This window comes from Bos javanicus, chromosome 3 (assembly GCF_032452875.1).
Source record: "Bos javanicus breed banteng chromosome 3, ARS-OSU_banteng_1.0, whole genome shotgun sequence".
Classification (NCBI taxonomy): domain Eukaryota; kingdom Metazoa; phylum Chordata; class Mammalia; order Artiodactyla; family Bovidae; genus Bos; species Bos javanicus.
In genome coordinates, this window is record NC_083870.1 from 68,318,343 (window position 1) to 68,333,248 (window position 14,906).

The 14,906-nt window shown below is 40.1% G+C and overlaps 1 protein-coding gene across 3 annotated transcripts in view; it reads right to left on the reverse strand.

The window, feature by feature from the left end:
• Positions 1-1,038: 1,038 nt before the first annotated feature.
• The window catches only part of ST6GALNAC3 (ST6 N-acetylgalactosaminide alpha-2,6-sialyltransferase 3), a 631,673-nt gene continuing 617,805 nt past the window's right edge, over positions 1,039-14,906 (reverse strand). For 2 of the 3 annotated variants that reach the window (XM_061411550.1, XM_061411548.1), the window contains exons 4-5: positions 4,336-4,443; positions 1,039-3,275 (exon numbers count right to left, since the gene is read on the reverse strand). In XM_061411550.1, the coding sequence (XP_061267534.1) occupies positions 3,089-3,275; positions 4,336-4,443 (295 nt within the window). In that variant the 3' untranslated portion in view covers positions 1,039-3,088. The remainder of the gene's footprint in view (positions 3,276-4,335; positions 4,444-14,906) is intronic. The other variant, XM_061411546.1, reaches the window with a different exon arrangement.

A 14,906-nucleotide genomic window follows, 5' to 3' on the forward strand; every position in this document is an offset into this window, starting at 1 on the left:
TTTGCACATTTTTATGTTCATTTCAGAAAATCGTGGCCATTTTCCAGAGTCCATTTGCCTAGAGCCTGATATGGAAATATTTTTATTTTTTACAAATATTAATTAACTTCTGAGATACATACATATCATTGATAAATAAGTTTAGTCAAATTTTTCAATGTTTAAATGCTGGGAAAAATCCCTTTTTAGTTAACTAGAACCTGTGATGTGGACCAGAAATTTGCACAAAAAGTTCTGTCCTTGAATTTTGCTCCTTTACCATTCGCTTCTCTATCAGTAAACCTTAGGTGGGAAATTTCTCAACATAGGACAAATTAGACTTTGTATTTCCGCTAGCAGTAGAAAGCTCAGGGTAAATGAGACTTTCCTAGTAGCCCAGCAGTTAAGACTCTGTGCTTCCAATGCAGGGGATGCAAGTCTGATCACTGGTCAGGGAACTAAGATCTCACATGTCATGGGGCATAGCCAAAAAGTAGAAATAAATAAAACAACAATAAGAATAATACAATAATTTTAAAAAGAACAGGAAATGGAAGCAGAGAATGTTAAGGCTGCAAAGAAAAATAAGTCACGTAATTCTATCAAAATGGTGATGGCACTGGAAGTCATTCAATTAGGCCTACACAATAAATAAGAATAATCTGATTTTTGTTTCCCAATCTTAGCAGAAAAAGGAGATAAGAGACAACAATAAAAAGTATAAAACGGGTTTAAGGAAAAAAAAGGGAAGGAGAGGTGCCCCCTTACCCTTCCAAAGGAAACACTGCCTATTCTACACATATCTACCATCACAGACTGAGGGATACAGAGCTTTGCAGAAGTCTCCATTCACAGACCATCACAGTGAGGCAGGAGAACACGGATGTTTTTTGAAGTTTCTCAGTAAAACAAATAGGGTTGGCCTTCCATTTACCAGAAAACTAAATCAACTACATTATGTCATTCCTTGAAACACTCTGATAACCCAGGTTTCCTTTTTATTTAAAAGTGGAACTTCTGTATCGCAACAGGGGGGAAAAACAGTCTGTATTACAACCGTGACATTTTCATCTGTTTATTTTTCTTTGAGTGGGCATTTCTATCCATCATTAGCTTGCAAAAACTAACATACATACAACTGAAAATCACACGAGGAAACAGCAAAAGAAAAACAATAACAATTTCAACAATGAAAGTGGCACTTGGTCATTTTTATGGATGTGAGTACTGAGGTATTGAAATGGCAGAAGAGAACAGGAAAGAGGATTTTGCATAAGAGGACCCATTTTAAGGACAGCTAATGGTGGGATTTAGCATTGGTAGAGACCTACAGAGAGCTCCTGAGTTGAAAAGTTATCATCACTTGCAGCCTCCGAAACAGGCTGAGTTGAACCCAGCTTTGTCCTCTGAATACTGGTAAGGATGTCTTTGGTCTCTGAGCTCCTCTCTCAGTAATTTAACCCTCTAATATTTGACAAGCAACGAGTGTCTGGAGAACAAAGTAATCTTAAGATGGAGACAAGAAACTATATTTCTTGGCTTCTATTCCTTCCTGTTGTCCCTTTACCTCATCTTTTCCCCACCTAAATGGAGTTATGGGAAAAAAATCAAAAGTATCCTTTGTTCACAGGGGTCCTAGTCTATGGCCAAGACCATCCTTGGGATACTTTCTGCATAATCTTGATATAATACATTTATTTGGCACTGAAATCAATTGGTTGCTAGTCTACACAAATGCTACTCTATACAAATATTAGCAAGGGGAGCAACCTGGAATATATTAGAGCAATTAACAAATCACAGATCATCTGCTAGTATGTCAGAATGTGTAGGTAATAGCCCAGTGGGGTGGTCACGGGTGTCACATGAGACAGCATATGTGAAAGACTCTACATGACAAAGCACTTTGGACATCAAGGTCATTATTATTGTGTTATTGTGGTATAGCAATTGATACACTCTGGGGAAAATAAACCCCCAAGAAGGCAAAAGCTCCAGTCAAATTAAATACAAGAAATCATTTCCTCTCCATGTCTAACAGTTGGCACTTGGCAATGATAATGTAATGTGTGGAGAGACACATCTCGGGCCTATAAAATAGAAATTTGAATATACAAATATATATTATGAAGTATGGTAGGATACAAATTGATGTAAAAATATGCTTTGCTTTCCCTGTGTCATGATTTTAAAAAGCATCAAATTTTGTGTTGTTGGATGTTGTAGTAGAGTTAGTAAACCCTTTTGGTTATGTTTTAAGAATGTTTTCACAGTATATGTTATTACAGTGTTGGTATATTATATGTTAAATAGCTTTCTGAAATATTTAGGACTTGACCAAAAATAACTAAACATTAATACAGATCATTCTAGTAATATGTTTAGTTATATTGGGGGGGGGGGTAGTAAGAATGGAGTGACGAGAGTAGAAATTCATCAAGATTTGCTAGCTGGCCCATTCTGAATGAAGTGTTTGAGATCGTCAAGTAATCCTGATGGGTAGGATGTCCATGGTATCTTCCTCATTAATAAGGAAATGGCCTGAGGCTTTATCTGTTGGAGGTACTGTTGGAAGAGGGGAAGTCAGAAAGAGGTTTCTTCCCTGCCCCAAAGCCAAGCTGTCACTGTGGCAAGTTTACCCAGAGAGCGTTTCTTGGGTCAGTGTTTGACAATCAATCATTCTTCAAGATGGTGGAGCTGCTCAGGCTCAAGAGACTAGAATCAGTAACCTTGCCTCATGAGGCCAAATCCCAGGGATTTTGGAAGTTATTCACCGTCCAAGAATCCTGGGCAGCTATCTTGAAGGATAATCTTCCAATTTCTTAGGTCACTGTTGTCATATTACTGGCCTTCATTTCAATTCCAGTTAAATTATAAAGTGCAATATGTAATGTTGAACCTTCAGAAAGAACGTAATGAGCACAACCAGCCTCCACAAAATCCCAAGTTCAAATTACAGGTAGAATCACCATCCGTATCTGAGAATGTACAGAAACTTGATCATTGTTGTTGTCTTTATCATCACCATCATCAGCATCAGCGTCATTAGCATCACAATCTCAGCATCATGATCATGTCAAGTGGTGTGGCAAGGTCAGAAAAGCCGACATCAAGACACTGTCCAGTTTGGGTGTGTAAATATTATCCTGTGTTTCTTGGCCCATTTAGCAAACACTTTCTTTTCGGTGATAAACCTATGCCCCCCATATGGCGCATGTTCATGAAGAAAATATTCATCGCATTCATCTCTTCCTTGTTCATAGTAATGGTAGGGGACTTTTCTATACCCTTCTGTCCTAGAAAAGAAACAAAGAAAAGGAGAGAAAGACTGAGATGAAAAATGAAGCACTCATTTATTAGAATCCATTATGTGCCCAGTAAATGCATTACTTGCAAACCCATGCCTGATTCTTGTCCATGAACTCAGTTAAAAGCTATTATACACAAAAGCTTTTAGAAAGACATACTAGGCCCTTAGTGCTTTAATAAATCAAATAAAATTTATGCATCTCACCAATTATATGCAAACATAGAGCCATTCTTTGAGGGAGGAAATGGTGTATAATGGAAACAAACTTTGGATAAGCTGATTGCTTTAGCAGAGCTTGAGGAAGCTTAATGATTTTCAGAGTAAGATATTTGGTTCATCTGTGCTCCATTATGCTTACAGTTAAAGTAGAAATATTTGATTATGAAGACTGTGGCTTAGGTACCATTTGACAATACGATTAGAACACTCTCTGAATGATACTGTGCCAATTGTTGGTAGGGAAATCTATTTCATTACCTTGATGAAGCATGGAAGGTTTGTTTTATTACCTAATTAGAAACTATCCTACCAGCAGGGATATACTGTGGATAAACACATGCATTTTAAATAAGGATCTGACAGATTACTCACTTAGCAGTGAAATATAATTTCCAGGAATTCTTGTTAGGGTATCAGCTTCTCTGAGGCTTCAGGACATTTCGTCCTTCAAGATCAAATATAACCATTGAGTAGATAGCCATTCATCAACCATTAGAGCAGAAGAAACAACAAACCTGTTCTGCAAATTAAATAACCATTGAACTTGTTCTGTATTTTCAAGCCATAAGTCCCTGACATGCCACAGACTAAGGGAAAAATGTTCCTTCTGACATTTGACATTAGACTGTGGTAAATATTTTTCTTTTTATCATCCCTAAAAGTCACAACTTGATGCACTGACAATAAAATGTCATGTCAGCAAAGAATGCCAGGAAAAAAATTGTTGCTCTATCTGTTTCTCAGATTTATGGTATTAAAATGAATTGTGATATTTTGACAAGATATCAGAATTGGAGATGCATAAAAATAAGTTCCTGTGATCTTACTTGCAGTAGGTGTCATTTATCATCCCGTAGACGTGAATGCCGTAACAGGCATCCATGGCCAGAATGAAGGTGAACCACCCCGTGCTGAGATAGGAGCCAGACTGGACTCTGTGGGGGGAATGAAAGAAACAAACAACAAACAAAACAACACAGAAGACATACACAGAGCAACAGCGAAGTGTGAGGAGAAGTGAGCAACCTTTCATCAAAAACATAGCACTTGTTATCAGGAAAAAACATAAGGAAACTTGACAATCTGTCAAAGATACACACTTATTTTGAATTATCTCTGAATAGTTTATAGGCATACTCTCACTCTTACTACCTTAAGCCTAGAAGCTATGTTGTATGGAAGAGAAGCCATATGGCAAATATCTGGAGTCAAATAATCCTGCTCCCTTCAGGTGAAAAATAATTTATTTGACTTTCCGTAAGACACAAATTAGTGCTGTATATCAGAGGACAGGTTTTCTCAAGTTGCTTGGAGCCCTGATGGGAGCTGAATGATAATGGTGTTATCTTACTTACCTGGACATATCACTTCCTTGGAGGCTTGCTGGGCTTCTAAGTGGAAATTGGATGCAGTGTAAGTGAATGACTTGGTCTGTGAAAGCATTTGAAAAGTTTTCCTTCACTGTTTTCCTGGCATCACGAGACAAGATTTTTCCTTTATAAGACCTGTGTTACCAATCTCCTGAACATGTTTTAACTGAGCACCTACTATGTGCCCATCACTGCTGTAGATGACACAGATATATAAACACAGTAAGTATCAAAACAAGGCTTTTTGTCTTCACAGAGGCTAGAGGATTGGATCTGAAGATGGCTATGTTATAAAGGTTGATCAGGGAAGGCCTTTTTGATAATAGACACAAAGATATGGGGAAAAGAGAGGGCAGGAGAGGTGAATGCGAAGAAACCATATGGGCCTACTGGGAAGGCAGCCTCATGTGGGCAGTCTTTCAACCCCCTCTTGGTCACCTAAGAATAGGCCTTGGGCCTGGAACACTTCCTAACCAAGGAGTTTTCACAGCCTGTGCTGGACGTACCACCTTGTGTGAGAGTAGCCTCTTCTGTTTCACACTCAGTGTGTACTCCTTTGCTCTGCTTAAGTGACATATAGCACCTGGCCAACCTCACTGCTATAACTGTTCCCTGCAAAAAGGGGATGGGGTCCTTTGTTCTGTGGTACAAGAGGGTTGCACGCAGGCCAACAGTCCTGTGTGAGCTGCTGGGAGGGACCTGCTGACCGTGTACTGATGTCCACTCTTACAGCTGGCCTTGCTCTGTCTCTCTTCTTTATGTGAGGAGAGCACTGTTCCATGCAGTGCTTGACTGTGTTGTGTTTTCTTTGGTGACTCCAATACCAAGATACAGTGGGCAGAAGTGTTTGGACTTCTACTCCTGATGATAAGCAACAGATGCCACTTGCTCAACAGACCATATGATGGAAGAGTGTTCCAGGAAGTGTTCAATATCACAGATATGAGGATGTGTGCTTGTATGTTTCAGAAAGAGATGGGAAGTAGAATGACTGAAGGGATAGAGAAATTAGATAAGTGCTGATTTGAGGAGTCTGTCAAGTTGCAAATGGTTCAAGGGAATGTTGGATGAAAAGCTGGATCTCCATATTCGTCTTTGGCCAAGACAACCCAATCTATCCAAAACAGATGACTGCCAATCTCCTTAAAACTTTCCCCATAGGGGCATCTGGGTCTCCCCAGGTTGTTTGGCAACTGTGTAGCACCACTTTCTAAAAAGGACTAAATTTCCGATCTTCCACCTAGATGTCTTGGTAAACTGGTGCACTGTCATCTCTCCTCCTCCACTTCACCACTGGCACAGCCCTCCCGCCAGCGGTTTTCCCCACTGATGTCCAACATCCTTGCTGCAGTTCTCCAGGACCAAGCCATCAGTGTGCTACAGTTAGGCCCCTGAAGCCTCTTATTCTTTTATAAGCAGGCACCACTTAGTATCAAATCTCAACAAGTAAGCATTTCAGGAGCAAGGAACTCACAGAGAGGGTTGATAACTGGATTTTTAGCCTTTATTTTCATCAACTTTGGTTGATTTGCAAAGAGAAACAAACCCAGTGCATCTGTATCCACCCCCTCTGCCTATTTGTCACCGAGTCTGAAATGCCAATATGTAAAATGACTTCCTTTGTATCTCCTGGTGTGTCTTCTAAATGGAAAACATTCCAGAAACAGTACCACATTGAGTTACATGCACTTTCCCTCTGTGACAGGAACAGTTGCAGCAGCATGGGTTAGGAACAAGTGCCAAATTGGTGGGAAGACCCACCACAGGGAGGGGAAGATAGAAGAGAGCAACTTTGCCTATAATACAATGCAACCTGCAGTCAATCCTGCAATTCTGGTGTCTGAGGAGGAGCAGCAATAATGGGAAGTGCTTAAAGCACCATCTGCTGAAAAAGTCATCTGAAAATTGGGAGAGATCAGAATAGACAAGAGTCTTGACCAAAAGTTCCTAAATCAAATCTAGAAATTTTATCTACATACTGATTTTTTTTCCAGTTATTCTTCCTGTTGAATTGTATTTTTCCCCTCTTCTTGCCTTTTTCTTTCTACTTTTCTACCTTCTAATCCTCCCTATCCATTCTTCATTAGTAGGCTGACCAAGCATTAGTAATGATCATAAAAAATTACAGCATTTATTTGCACGTGATGAAAAATGACAGGTCTCACATATTTACCCACTTATTCACCTTTTTTAACAAACATTCATTGGGATCCTATTACGTGCTACCGACTATACTAGAAGTTGGTGATGAATATCGAACATTTTCTTAAAGAGCACACAGTCTAGTGGGGGAGGCCACACATGTTAAAGCAATTAATCACAATATAGGGTAACAAAGCAGAACCTGTGTGTTTCAGAGTTAATACCAAGCACAGTAAAGAACTGAGTGAGGGTATCTGGTTTCCCATTCCAGCTGTGACATGACTGAAATGCGAAGCTTTGGACAACTTAGCTTCTTTGGGGCATCTTAGTTTCCTTTTCCCTAAAATGAGATAGTTTAACTAAGGCTTATCTAAGGTTTACTCTCATTTTAAAATCAAACGATTCTGTGATCATCACTCACGATAGTCAATCTGTTTTCATCTTTAGCCATGTGGCAGTTCCATGCTCCATCCATGTAGGCTGTGTAGTTAACAAGCATATAACACAATTGGTCAGGTCACAATAAATGCACATTTGTAACATGGGAATGCCTTGGAGTGCCTGGGGTATATATAGAAAGGGTGTACAGTTTTATCTGGCAGTGGTGGTGGCTACCTTCCCTCAACTTTTGGAGGGAAGGTAGCCCTTCCCTCCAAATATGGAAAACTTTCCATATCTTTCTCTTTCACACAATTGCTCATAGAAGGTGCTGAAATGGCTGTCTAAAACCAAAGACACCACCATACCATTGAGGGTAAAGATTAATTTGAGTGAGAAAAAAATCTGAATTAAGTCAAATTGGTTTTCTTTTTAGGTGTTTTTCTAGGAGCTGGTCCCTCCACATAGTTGCTGTCAAGAACCAAGATGGCCTCAGAGCCCCGAGACAAAGGGAGGATCGCTCATGGGACATATGGACTCCTACTCGGCAAAATAAGCTCCCCTGGCTCTTTCTGGTCCAACCCACAAAGTTGTTTCTGAGAGTCCAACAGCCAGGCTTTCCTAGCAGAACCCTCAAAGGATAAATAGGGTACAATTGTCAAAGTGATTTCTCTATTTGATTGTCTTCTCTTTACTACAGGAAAAGAGGGTCAAGAATTTCAGGGTTTGGCCTCTGGTCAAAGATCTTTCCATCTCTCCACCTAATAAGGAAAATTTTACCCCATTTCTGATATCGATGGCTTTTAAGCTTCAACTGATTTATTTTGTTTCTGGAGAGAGAGAATAATAATTAGCTCAAAAGCTCTTTGAGCAAGCTGTGTTGCATTTGATTCAGACTACGAGGTTCATACGGCCCAAGTGCCCTGTCCTACAACCATCACTTAATTAAAGAGTTGCATTTCCACCCCCACCTGCCCCCGGTGCCTTTGACATATTTGGGATGTAAAAATCATATGAGGTTTCCTACCCATAATACTTTGCCTGGGCTAGCAAAGTGGTTTCTTTGCAATACTTCCAGCTAATATCCATATAATGATACTTTCAGTGGAAGAATGGTAGCTGCTGGATTAATAGAGGAATTCTTCCAAATAAATAAAGGGGCTTCCCTTGTGACTCAGTTGGTAAAGTTTCCGCCTGCAATGAGGGAGACCTGGGTTCAATCCCTGGGTTGGGAAGATCCCCTGGAGAAGGGAAAGGCTACCCACTCCAGTATTCTGGCCTAGAGAATGTCATGGACTATATAGTCCATGGGGTCGCCAAGAGTCGGACACGACTGAGCGACTTTCACTTCACTCCAAATAAATGTCCTGATGATCTGGGTTCCTAAGGGAATTCGCTGGCCTGGATGGCACTGCATCTGGGAATTCTTATAGCTGCACCATTTCTAAACTCTCCTGCTGTGTGGGTATACTAGAAAGAAGGAAGTATAAATTTTACACCCCAGTTGACCTTTTGGAGGTTTCAATAGAATTAGCAACAAAAAGACTTGAGCTGATACATGTGAAGTTGTTTATGCTTCTTAGCTTGGAGAGACCTAGTGATAACTATCAGATGCCTTAAAAAATTCCAAAAGGGTCACCTCTTGGGCCAAATATTGTCTTGTAATTTGTCAGTCATGCACATAGCACTGTGTACTAGCTGGCCATCAGCCATGGCAATTTTTATACCTTCCACAATTGGGGATCGATAAAAACAATTATTGTCACCTACAAATAAACAATCAAGATTCCCATAGGGATGATAAGAGAATGTTAGCCCCTAATTCAGTACAATAGGAAAGCTTAAATTAATGCAGCAGAATAATGAGCCATGTTGGGGGAGGGGGAGGAGGGGGAAAGGCAAGAGTGTTAAAAGGAAGCTATCAATCATTTGTTTCACCAGGCAACTTCGCATCCCACTGCTCCTTGGTAATCAAGACACTTACCACTTGGAAACTGCTAAAATTTACTTGCTCATCTCTTGGAAAAATGATGCTGTCAACACCTTGATGTAGCACATGCTTGAAGGCATATCATTTAAAATATGATTTTTCATCTACTTTATTACCAATAAAATATAAGTTACCATGCCCCTTGATGTTTACCCCTGTTCCTCGATGCTAAAGGCCATCACATGGCCACAGGTGTATGTTGTTTGTCATGCTAGCCTTATTTTTTTTTACCAATCCCAATATCTTCATTCACCTGCACCCTTGCTTCTGAGCATGTTCCCTCATCTTCTCATTTCTGGAAACATATTGTGAAGCATTTTTCTCCTAATGCCTGGAGAGCTGGAACTTTCTAGTGAGTGACATGTCCCTTTGGGATAATTTCGGAGGAGGAACTGAGGAAACAGAAATGGTTACTTTTCAAAAGAAAGCTGACTTACAATGAACTGATCTATTTACAGAATGCTCTCATGACTGAGTGACTAAACACACACACATACGCAGGATGCTCTAATTATTGAGCACCATTAGCTCAACGACTTGGATTCTGAACTCAAGAAGCTTATACTTCGATGGGCAATATAATAGCACTTTCCCTATATCAGGGTTTTTTAAACCTTGGCCTGCTTTAGATGTGATAATTCTCTGTTGTGGTGTATGCCCTGTGTAAGAAGTTCTCTTGCACATTTCACCAGATTCCTCTTTGTTCCAAGCTCCTCTGAGCTTTAAGAGGACAGTAGACTTCTTGACTTGCTGGTGCATGGTCTTTGACCGAGAGAGATTTGCCATGGGGATGTCTCTGACCCCAAATCCAGGCTCTCCTTATGTACATTCCCATACTTTCTGCTCACTGTCCCACTGGCTTTCCTTACCTAGCCAAGCGTCTTGACAAGTCTATCTGAAGCCATTCAGGTCTGGTGTATACTGAATTATTATCTTACCTTGCAACACAGCCCTAAGAATCAACATACTTGGCCTAAACCTAAAGGGAAGTCCCTAGCCTACAATGGGTGCTGTGCAATGCAGAAGGGAAGCCAGTGTCAGGGAACAAGGATGAGGACTCCAGTTGCCTCCATCTCTGTGGCTGCCACCTCTTCACAGAATGGTTCCTTTGGGGGCCTTTGTTTCTACTGTTTCTAATCCATTTCTTCTACGATCCAATGCAAACAAGGCCCAGGGCATTCCAAGTGAATATTTCAAAAGCATAATAATCATTTATCAAAGCCCAAAGGGGATCCAAACCCTTCCTACAATGAAGGTTTACTGGAGAGCACAATTGTGGCAGCAGTTTCTGCTGAAATCTGCTATACTCAGGAGCAAAAAGGGAATTTTAAAAAAGACTTAATCAATATTTCATATCTTATTTTAACACTATTGGACCTCAGTTCTCTCATCAATATACTACACTGGCAGGATAAATAAAAATAGTAAAGTAAGTTTCTATATACCTTCCTAGGGAGAAGGAGCATCTGGCAGAATACAGATTATTCAATTAAAAACATTCTTCTATTTTTTTCAAAAGCACATGGATAATGAAAGAATATATTTAAACAAAGACACTGGCCAGGAAAAACAGCCGATGATTATCAGTAGCACCTTGGGATTCAATCTAATATTGTGAACCAGTCTAATGGAAGCAGAGCTCAAAGTGTGGAAACAATTTCAGCTGTCCCCAAGTCATATATTCTTGTATATCATTCGATAGTTGGGAGCTATGGTAATACTCTGGAGTTTGCCCATTATATTAACAGTATATATTTGTACTATCTATCAATGGGATGTGCCCAGCAAATCTTTAGGCAGCAACAACTTTCTGCAAATCAGGTGGCAGAATTCTCCATCTGGGCTTGAATCATTTACAGATGGACATAAACTTTTCAAATGGATAAAAATGTCATACTGAGGAAGATTCCAAAAAGAATGCACTTGACAAAAAGAGTCTAGGTCTGGAAAATAATGAAATATGGACCATGGGCAAATGGAGAAAGCCATAAATCTTTAAGACTGTACTACCATCCGGATCAGCTAATGCAAAAATGCCTGAGCTAATCAGTAGACACTTGGATTGTAAATATAACAAATAGTTTTCCTAACATAGAATCAACAGGACTCTGACTAGTGATGAATGCAACAAAATTGTGCAAAAGGAGCATAATAAGAAATTACTGTGTTCTTTGCAAAATGCACATTTAAAAGTAAAATGGTTCAGCTCCCAAAGGTATGATTTATGGCTGCTGTAGAAATAGAAGATACCACTCACAAAAATTACTTTGTTCATTCATCTCAGAAATTAGAAGGTTATTTTGCTCCTGCCCTTGGGCTTTAAAGCCCCTTCAGTTGGAAACGTTGGTTTCTGGGATTTCATTCAATTTTTTAAATGAACAATGGAACCTCAGGAATGACAGGGATGGATAATGGAGGTCTCTTTGGACCACTTCATTAAAGCAGGACTAGATCCTTAACCACTCAGTATTGGCTGAATTGTATCCCCTCCAAAATTTTATGTTTAAGTCTTTACCCTCATTTTGATGGTGTTTGGAGATGGGGTCTTTGGAGGTAATTAGGTTTACATGAGGTCATGAAGTTAGCGTCCTACTGATGGCACCATTGTCCTTATATGAAGAGGGAGAGACCAGATGACCCTTCATGTTACATGAGGACATAGCAAGAAGGCCACAAGCCAGAAGGAGATTCTCACCAGAAACCGACCATGTTGGCACCTTAATCTCAGGCTGCCAGCTTCCAACACTATTAGAAAATGAATTCCTGTTCTTTAATAGGAATTAAAGTATGGTATTCTATTATAGGAGCCCAAGCAGACTAAGACAACGGGTACCTCTTGGGGCCCTTCCCCAACAAACATAACCCCCCTACTCTTTCTGAACTCCCAAGTCTAGTCACATGGTTCCATTTATGGCTCCTTAGTACATCTTGTACCTATCAGATTCTGCCTTTTTTTCTCTTGACTTGTGTACATTTTCCTTCTTCCTGAAATGCTCTCCCCACATCCTCTCCAGTTTCTAATCTTATCAAGCTTTGATTCTGCTTACCCTCATCCATTAAAGAAAGATTTGGTGAGTGCGCTGTAGGTGTGAGGCACTGTGCCAGGCACTGGAAAGACCAAGCTGCCCTTGATCTCAACTCAAGGTCAAGGTGGGGAAACAGACTCAGTGACTGGTTTCAAAAATAGGGTTATCCAGAGAGTAATCCCCTTACAGGTGTTACGAGAATACTGAGGGAAGAGCAACAGATTGTGCTGGAGGGAACTGGGGAAGGTAGGAGGTAAGAGCTGAGCTCCAGACTAAGAGTAAAGACCAAGCAGATAAAGGAACAGGAGGACACCTTTCAGGCAGGAGGCTATGGGACTGTGCACTGAGGTATGCGAGTAACCAGAATACAGAATAGTTCTGCTTTGCCTTCTAATCTGGAGCAAACCTCAAAGCATCATCAGTACTTAATTTCCATAATAAATTATTGGTTAGAGACAGGATGCACAACTAACGCTGATTTATTTATCTTTTTTACATTATGTTTTGAATTATTAGAGATACCTTGATGTTTTATATACCTAGTTTTTTCAGCTGAAGGAAATTTATGGATCTGGCAAAAGTATCCAGGGGAAAAGTGGCAGAATTATATTTTTACTTCCTCATTAAATTCCTCATTAATTCAGAACTGAGAAAAATGTAAACAATATATGACGAAGAATAAAAACAATTAAAAAATGTATGAGGCTATTGGAGGTACCCAGTGGTGTTCAGCTGTGTTATAAACTAAGTTACAAGTCATGAGCAAATGCCATCTAATCTCCGTGTAGTCTCTAAGCAAACATCCTTGGTATACACCCAAAGGCTCTCAACTTGCTCCACTTAAAAAGGAAACAGTTTTTACATAAACATTTAACTTACCAAGGGTTTTAAATTATTATTCTTGGACATGAACATGGATACCATTGCTGCTTTAAAGACATGAACACTTTGCAGTTGCTTTCTGGTCAAGAAATGCTGAACTAAATGTTCTCTACAGCAACATCTCCTCTACTCAGTGAAGCTTCTCGGAGACGGGATTACATCATGTGCCCAATCTCTACTCTGAATAACTGTAGTCTTCCCTGGACCTGTGGTTTTTCTAAATGGCCCATGATTTTGAGGATGTGAGGTATTGTGGATAGCCCATGTGATTTCTAGTTTCAGACTATTCAAGCTACCATAGAGGCCCTTGTCTCAAGGGCCGTAGTTTTTCTATCAACTTTCCTGTGCTAGGTTGTTTTGATTGTTCCCTCCTTGAACATGGCTTGCTCGTGCGTCAGTAACTTTCCTGCCTCGCTGCTTTAGGCTTGGCCAAATGACTTGCTTTGCCTCGTAAACTTCTAGTAGAAGTGAACAAGGAGACAGTTCTCAGTAGAGATTTTAAGTATTACATGCTTCCCATTTCTTAATTTCTTCTCTCCATCATGAGAACAGCACATCCTAGACAGAGAGTGCTCATTCAGTCTGGGTCCCAGGCTGCAGATCTGAGCCCTAAACTAGAGCTAAGTTCATTGATATCTAGCAGAGTTATAGCTGATCACAGATCTATGAGTGGTAAATAAATGTTCTTGTAAGCCACTGAGTTTCAGGGTTATTTGATAAGTAGCAAAATGCTAAGTATATTTTTTGATAAATAATAATTGTTATTATTTATGGATAATTTATATATACTAGACATTGTGCCAAGGGCAATATATAGGTCATTTTGTTTAATTCTCACAACAACCCCATCCTTTGGGGAGAATTAATATCTCCATTATACAAATGAAAGTTTGGGAACATATAAAGGACTTGCCCAGAGAGTGTCGTATCAGAGAACTCAGGTTCTTAACTAAGCTCTCTCTTGTTTACCATCATTCTCAGCATTGCCCGAGGCATCACATGTCTGACAGTTTGGTTCAGTTCAGTTGCTCAGTATGTCCGACTCTTTGTGACCACATGGACTGCAGCACGCAAGGCCTCCCTGTCCATCACCAACTTCCAGAGTTTACACAAACTCATGTCCATTGAGTCAGTGACGCCATCCAACCATCTGATTCTTTGTCATCCCCTTCTCCTCCTGCCTTCAATCTTTCCCAGCATCAAGGTCTTTTCAAATGAGTCAGCTCTTTGCATCAGGTGGCCAAAGTATTGGAGTTTCAGCTTCAACATCAGTCCTTCCAATGAACACTCAAGACTGATCTCCTTTAGGATGGACTAGTTGGATGTCCTTGCAGCCTAAGGGACTCTCAAGAGTCTTCTCCAACACCACAGTTCAAAAACATCAATTCTTCGGTGCTCAGCTTTCTTTATAGTCCAACTCTCACAGCCACACATGACTACTGGAAAAACCATAGCCTTGACTAGATGTACCTTTGTTGGCAAAGAAATGTCTCTGCTTTTTAATATGCTGTCTAAGTTGGTCATGACTTTCCTTCCAAGGAGTAAGTGTCTTTTAATTTCATGGCTGCAGTCACCACCTGCATTGATTTTGGTCTGACAGACCAGCCGTC